Source organism: Lathyrus oleraceus, chromosome 3, assembly GCF_024323335.1.
Source record: "Lathyrus oleraceus cultivar Zhongwan6 chromosome 3, CAAS_Psat_ZW6_1.0, whole genome shotgun sequence".
Taxonomy (NCBI): Eukaryota; Viridiplantae; Streptophyta; class Magnoliopsida; order Fabales; family Fabaceae; genus Lathyrus; species Lathyrus oleraceus.
This window is the reverse complement of record NC_066581.1, coordinates 274864625-274872847: the sequence shown is the minus strand read 5'-3', so window position 1 is coordinate 274872847 and position 8223 is coordinate 274864625. Positions and strand designations below refer to the sequence as shown.

Here is an 8223-nt window from a genome sequence, read left to right as displayed (position 1 = left end):
CCCGTATCCATCACTTACATTTCGAATAAAAATAAATAGATCAATTATGAAATATCATATCATTTTAAGAACATTAAACAAATTTTAAAAAAAATTATAATTAAATTATAAAATAAACAAACAGTTATGTTAAATACGTAATGGTTTAACATTGATTTTTTTAAATTAATAAACATATATTTTTATATAATAACATAATTATATATATATATATATATATATATATATATATATATATATATATATATATATATATATATATATATATATATATATATATATATATATATATATATATATATATATATATATATATATATATATATATATATATATATATATATATTATGCGTGTATAGAGCATAATAGATATTAATATGCACATAATCACATCTATATCCGCATATTCTAGGAGATAATTATCTAAAATCATCCTCATAGCTATTTTATAAGTTCTTGCATTATCCGTAGTGAATTATTTTTCTTTGAGTATGCAAAAAGAATGAATGAAATTGCCTTCACTAAATAAGAAATAACACTTTAAAAAGAAAAAAAATAACAAAATAAAATGGATAAACAATTCTTCAATTTGATTGTCTATTACAAACAACATAAGCCCCAGTATGACCACCACTAGAGCTTTTGCGCATTAAACCCGAAACAACATTTTCAAAACCAAAAAAGGAGAATTGAAATCGTGTAGTTCAAAACTTGTTGATCTCCAAATATACTCTTGATAAAATGGTGTAGCATCATAAATAATTTTGTATGTCTCATCATAAATGTGATTTGAGAAAGCATAGATTCAACAATGCCTTCACTACTATGTTCATAACCTATGACTTTTGACCTTAAATCACACCTCCAAACCTATAATTTATAAATATTCAGGAGAAAAAGAAGAAGAGATCAAATAAAGTAAAACAATAATCCTAGAAAAAGATTTAAAACGATTAATTTAGTATAAAGAAATATAATAAAGTTAATGTTTTGAAAGTGTGATTTTAATGAAAGGGTTTGATCTTTCATGTTAAATTCACATATACATGAATGATTCTAAAACATAAGTTTTATAATTTCAATTAAGAGAATTATACGGTCATAAGTTTTGATCTTAAATCCACATTAATAGGTGTTTTGAAAATTTTAAATTTCACAAATTTGAAAAAAAATAATCAAAACCTAAAATTTTAGTCAAATAAACTTTATTGACTAACATTCCAAATTAATAATTTTGACTATTGATTAATTTTAATTAATAAAATAATAAAAAAAATTAATGTGTTTCGGCTTGTACAACTAAAAAAAACTCAAATAATTTTTTTAAAAATTTAAGAACCAAAATAAACCCGAATATAAAAAAGATATTAAGTTTTTAGAAAGAAAATTAATTACATTTCTAAAATGCAAGAATTTTCATGAATGATAAATGACCTTAAGGTATTCAAAACACGATTCTTAACCCCATTCCATTTTCATTTTATTCAATTTCATGTCAATAGAACAAACACTTGCTAGGCGCTCTCTCTGAAGCTTCTACCAGCAGCAATGTTGGTGCTGTTCCTTTCCATCTTCCTCTTCTTCCTCTTCTTATTCAAATTCGCCACCGCCTATGGTAATTATCACTCTTTTCTTAATCTCTCTATTTTAATACAAATTATTATTCAACGCTTATTATTGTTATTTTGATTTCTTAGGCGATTTCACTTTGATGTCAAAGAAGCATCCAAAACGCGAATTAATTGAAGATAAGGTTCTATTACTTTCCACCAATCCAACACTTTTTTTCTTCTTATAATGAATTTAAAAGTTTCGCTTCTCATGTTATTTTATCTTAATGTTTAATTTCTTTTTAGGTTTTTTGGATTACTGGTGCCAGCCGTGGAATTGGTAGAAAAATAACTATGCCCTATTTGATTCTGCTAATAATCATCTTTCCACATGTGTTTTTGCTAAAATTAATCATGCTATGCTATCAAATTTCAGTTTTGGAATCTACTTTTTATTACTTATTTTATTTGGTTTTAGGTTTTTTTATGCTTAAGCTTTGTAAAGCAAGAATCTTTTCCATATTTGTTGTTTTGTTCGCGTGATTGATTTTGATGAATCTATATGAAGGGGAGGTTTTAGCTCAACAACTTGCAAGTTTAGGGGCCAAGATAATAATCTCTGCAAGGAATGAAGCTGACCTAAACCGAGTGAAATCGCAGCTGAAAGGTACAATGATTTAACTTATAGTATGATACCGACATTTGTCATACTCATTAGTATGTGATTTGCATACTGCCAGGTAAGCATGCACCTGACGGGTTCAAGATTTTACCGTTGGATTTAACGTCTGGAGAAGATTCTCTTAGGAAGGTTGTCGATATTGCAGAATCCCTTTTTCCTGATTCTGGTGTTGATTATATGATTCATAATGCTGCTTATGAGCGTCCAGTAAGTGGTTGATTGCTTTATCTAATGGTTTTATCTCATATATCAAAACCTAAATATGTTTGTTATTGTTATATTAGAAGACACACCTATTAATGTAAAACAAAAGGGGAAAATGGACTTCACATGTGATGATTTAGATTTGGTGATGCCTTGTGAGGGTTGATGAAAACTCTCTTCACTAATATGATTAACTATTCTTTATTTATTAGATACTTCATTAATTTAAAATATTATGAAAGTAGTTATTTTGTTTTGCAGAAATCATCCGTTTTAGATATAACCGAGGATAGTCTCAAGGTAATTCATGAATGTGACTCTTATTCCCCTGCTTAATTACCAAGGCTTTGCAAAGTATTCCCCTCCCTTGTTTTTACTTTCCTTTCAAAACATTGAAAGCAGTCTTCTGAAGTTTTGCTTTACTCTTTTTCTCCTGATTAGGCAATCTTTGATGTCAATGTTCTGGGGACAATAACTCTTACAAAGCTCTTGACACCTTTCATGTTGAAGAGGGGTAAAGGTCATTTTGTCGTGGTATGTGCGAATTATTTGACAATATCTTATTTTGGTTACCGAATTTGCATAGCAATATTATATTAAGTTGTTAGAAAATACATCATAGTGGTGAAGCTTGCAGAAAGATGTTTGTGATTGAATTTGTTTATTAACAGAGACAGACACAAGTAAAAAGTAGAGAGTAGTCACTAGTTCACTTTTCTATTACATCTTATCCTCGAATCAATTACAACTTTGACCGTTTGGCTATAATATATAGGCATATATACATTATGTTGCATGTGTTAGTTTCTGACCAGGGTCATAACTAAGTGTTGTTGGAGTTCATTAAATATCTTAAATTTCATCTCCATTTCCTCTTCATAAGTTTATAATATTTTGTTCTATGTTTACCATCAGATGAGTAGCGCAGCAGGAAAGACACCTGCCCCAGGCCAGGCTATATACTCGGCTTCTAAATTTGCACTAAATGGGTATTTCCATTCCTTGCGTTCAGAGGTATATCGATAGTTTTTATCATCTTTGATGTTGTTTTATCCAACTATTATCTAGAGTTATCAATCCTAGATAGCAGAGCGGAGCGGCCGACCTAAAAAATGGGATAGCGGGGTAACTGCTATTTGACTAATTTTAGACTAATTATATGAATAACTTATAAAACATATATTTAATATAAAACCAAACAAATAAAAGAGGAAGAAGAGGAATAGAGTTATTAAATGACTATTACTTAAAAAAAAACAGAAAAGAAAGAAGAAGAAAAAGAGAGAAGAAAGAAAGAAGAAGTAAAGAAGACTTAAAAAAAACAGACTAACAAAGAAAAGAATTAAGAAAGAAGAGAAAAGAAAGAAAAAGAAAAGAAAGAAGAGAAAAGAAAGAAGAAGAAAGAAGAACAGAGAAGTACAAACCAACTTGAGAAGAGGGGATTGCAGGCGGCTACACTAAGAAACAAAGCAGACGGAGGCGATGGCGCTGAGAAACGAAGCGGAGGCGGCACTGAGAAGATCGTAAGATGAAAACTCTGAAAACTTAAGTGAATGCGTGTGAGACGAAAATCAAATCTTCTGTTTTGTGTTCTGAGTTAGGGCAAATTGGAAAAATTCCACAAAACTCCTCCAACGTTTATTTATTTTAAGGGTAAATCTGGTTTTTTCGCATTCAAAACAGTTCAAACCCACTCGGGCCGGGAAGCGCTCCGCTCCCGGTACCCACTAAAAATCAAATAGCGGCTTCTATTTCAAACTGAGATACAAACCACTCCTCCATAGCGGAGGATCACCGCTCCGGGCCGCTATTCCTGGATAGCGCTGCTATCGATAACTCTGCTATTATCTTACAATACATATCATGCACCACTAATCTTTTTATGGTGGCAGCTCTGTCAGAAAGGGATCCAGGTAACTGTTGTCTGTCCTGGTCCTATACAAACAGTAAATAACGCAGGATCGCAGGTTCCATCTGAGGTATGCACCTTTGCCAGCTAATCATCCACTGTTAGTGTAAAGAAAGATACTACTTGAGTCTATTTGTTTTTACTTTACTTTATTTCCACCACGCAAGTATCTTCATTAACTTCTAATCTACAGGTTGCTAATTCAATACATATAACTATTTTCTAAGTTTACATATTCATGTTTTGCAAGAATGAATTTTACCTTGTGCTTTTTAGTAGGTATGCATGATATTATCATTTAAGTAGATATATAGTTTTTTTTTTTTTTCACATTTTTTCTTTTGAAAGTAGGTATGCATGGGATTTTCATTTTAAATTATGAATATGGCTTGCTAATCTCATGTTTGCTAAACGAAAAGATCTAAGAATAGTCACACACAACAATAACAGAGTATTTTTTCACTTCGTGGATTCAGATTGCATGAATCAAGCAATGTCATAATGTCTTCTCATAAATCACATTTACTGAAAAAGTACCATTTAATTAAAACCATTCTTAATGGTCTGGTCCTTAGTGTTTCTAGGGCTCCTCCTAACTATAGGAAAACCCTTGGTATGATCTACACTTCTTATTGGGACTTCTATATGTCCACACATGTGTAAACCACCGTTTTCCATAATATGCACTATCCCAACTTTCTCTTTACTGCAGTCATTCCTAGTCCTATCTTGTCTTTATGTCTCCAAACATGGTCAAAAGCATGAATAAAATTGTATTGTAGACAGAAGAGAAGCACAGGCAAGATCCTAGACCTGGAGTTTACGGTATAAACTCCCCTTTATATTCTAGCCTGTTCGTTAGTATATTCCACTTGAATGTGTGTTGGGCAGTGTTTTCGATGGGTGCGCATGGTCTGAATCATTGAAATTTTGCTCTCATCCTTTTAAAATTATGTATTGACAGAAGCGTGTGTCAGCGGAGAAGTGTGCTGAGTTGACGATTATTGCCGCAACCCATGGCTTAAAGGAAGCTTGGATATCATATCAGGTAAAAGCATTGGTATTATGCATTTTAGCAATTTACTTATTTTAGAACTTAGAGTACTCCTCAACTTTTGTGCCTTCGTAGGTTCCAGCTAAATACTTGCTTTTGGTTACCTTTTATTGAACTTGCTCCTGCACTCATCACTTTCCTCTAAGATAAGTGAATGTCTGATACTCAAAAGTGATCTCTTTTGCAGCCTGTGCTAGTTGTCATGTACCTTGTTCAGTACATGCCAACTATTGGTTATTGGCTCATGGACAAGGTATTCTTTTCCATTTTTCATATGCATTTTGTGGTTATGACATTTTGTTTTTGTTACATGTTAGTTAATGACTTTATACAAATGACTGGTAGGTTGGTAAGAGTCGAGTGGAAGCTGCTGTAGAGAAGGGAAACACTTATTCTTTGAGCCTACTATTTGGAAAAAAGAAGGCAGGGTGATGTCTATAGATGCATGTTTTTCAACAACAAAAATGAAAAACAATTTATTTGGAGGTTATTTTATCAAACTAGTAACGCCCTTTCTGACAGATGACAAATTACAACATGCAAAGTATCTAATCGAAGAATAAAAGAGTAATATGGTAAAGAATCTAATCGAAGAATAAAAGAGTAATATGGTAGCATTACATTTCTATGCATTTTATTTTTCATAAATAGCATGACTAGTAAATTCTAATGGGTGATTCTAATCTAGGTGCCTCTAATCTGGGTGCCTCTACATGTATAAACTGAACTCAAATTTTGTTCCTAGGTAAAAATAAACTTATTTGGTACTAATATGTAGCGAATCTTAAATGTAAATTTGAGAGCTAGACACATTCCAAGATTGCAAATGTGTTGGAACATGACATATTTTAATAGGGAGATGAATTATTTGAATTTGAATTGTGAGTGGTCAAATGAGCTTTTTGAAAAATTATTTAAAATTTTCACCGTTTGAGAAATTATTACGACCGATCTTTATATTAGATATTATGAGTGATATTTATATCATATTCAAATGATTTTTGTATCATCAGAGAATGTATTTCTAAATCGATTGTCTATTGTGTAAGTAGTAATCGTATAGTATAAAATTGAGTTGTTTTATCCTGGAAGTGTCTGGTTGAGTGAGTGTTTTTCATAATTTTGAGCAATGCCGTGAAAGGTCTTAACGAGAGCGACCTACTGCGACTTGATTTAATAATTTTTTCGGTGGTGATTTTTCAAAACTCCTTAAAACAATAAGTTTAAGATGTTTTTGAATCGCCATGGCTACTGGAAAAATTATTGGTATTTTTGTTGTCTCTAATAAACTGTTCAAGTTTGAGAGAAGTCACTTCAAACACTAGCAATAAAAGAAATGCGATTTTTCTTAATCTTAAAAAGGTTGTGAATGTTTGATTGATGACATTCCTGTTGCTCCTTTTAGATCAACCTAACAAATTAACGGAAAGAAATCCGTAGAGTTAGGTAGAATTGTTAATTCTATTGAAGTTGGATCTGCTGCACAGATTAAAGAAAACGATTTACAGTTTAAGAAAAAAATCTCCCCGTAGAAAGAGAATGATTATTACATTCTGAATGGACTCGCATATGATTTGTACGAATATTATAGTAATTGCTATACTTCAAAACATGTTTGGGAGGCCATGAAAAAAAAGAAATATGACACCGAAGAAGTTGGAGTAAAAAAGTATGTTAGCCGCTACCTGAAATATTAGATGGTAAGTGAAAGGTTCGTGGAAGCTTAATGTTACAACTTCAAAAGATAGATAACGAGATTATCATTAAAGGTGTGTTGTTATATGAACAATTTCAAATTGTTTTTGTTATTGACAAACTAAGAGTTTTTATTTTTTTAACGAAGAATTTTTAATTGAGAGCCTCTTATTATTGCCTTCGAATTGAAAAAAGATTTTACAAACAAGATCAAAAAGAAAACATCTTGTTTGTTTCAAAAAACAAAAAGAAATTCGATGTAGTTCTGAAGTCATTAGACAGATGATTAAAGAACAAGAACCATAGTATTTTGAATCAAACTAAGAATGAAAGCTCTTAAAATGCCATGATTATTTTAATTGATAAACAACAACCTTGCACCGTCCCTAATGTACAGGGTAACCTGACTGATGAATAATTTATTTCTCTAATCACGAAAATCAACATGATGGCGAATCTGATGGTTGATGGATAGAAATTGGCTTCTCGTCATGTCTTTTATGATCGTGCAATGTTCAAAACATACACGAATAAGAAAGTGTTAGGAGTTGCCCGCACCACTAATGTTGCCGATATTGGAGGAGTGAAGTTGCAGTTCATCTTCGAAAAGGCTTAAATCTTGAAGGATGTCATGCATACTTTTGAGATTATAAATAATCTTATTTTCGACTTTCTTCCGAATGTGGTTTAGTCAGTCTATAGGGGTAGATTTGTACACAAACACCAAGAATGATATTTTTGTGAAATTGATATGTTTATGACTTTTGTGAATGAAATTGAAAATAAATTTACTAAGAAGATTAAGAGACTTCATAGTGATATGAGAATTAAATACGATTCTAGTTTATTTAACATATTTTATAAACAACATGATTGTACATGAAACAACCGCACCACATTCTCCTGAAATGAATGGTAAAGTAAAAAGAAAGAGTAGAACTCTTATTGAACTAGTTGTTGATATTATGTTAAATTCTAGTGCTACATCTCACTGGTGGATGAAACTTTTATTGATAGTTTGCTATGTCCTGAATAGAGTTCCCAAGTCTAAAAATAAGGCTCATCCTTATGATATATTGAAGAAAAGACAACCAAACTTGTCTTGCTTTAGAACTTGGGGTTGTGTGAT

At 31.3% G+C, this 8223-nt stretch overlaps 1 protein-coding gene across 1 annotated transcript; it reads left to right on the top strand.

The window, feature by feature from the left end:
• The first annotated feature begins 1394 nt into the window (after nucleotides 1-1394).
• On the top strand, nucleotides 1395-6272 carry LOC127126949 (uncharacterized). Its single transcript, XM_051056018.1, has 12 exons — nucleotides 1395-1615; nucleotides 1698-1753; nucleotides 1857-1890; nucleotides 2119-2217; nucleotides 2291-2439; nucleotides 2698-2736; nucleotides 2878-2970; nucleotides 3352-3450; nucleotides 4329-4415; nucleotides 5310-5393; nucleotides 5587-5652; nucleotides 5745-6272. Exons 1-12 carry the CDS (start codon nucleotides 1549-1551, stop codon nucleotides 5829-5831), a joined length of 960 nt encoding a protein of 319 aa, XP_050911975.1. The 5' UTR covers nucleotides 1395-1548; the 3' UTR covers nucleotides 5832-6272.
• Nucleotides 6273-8223: the final 1951 nt, after the last annotated feature.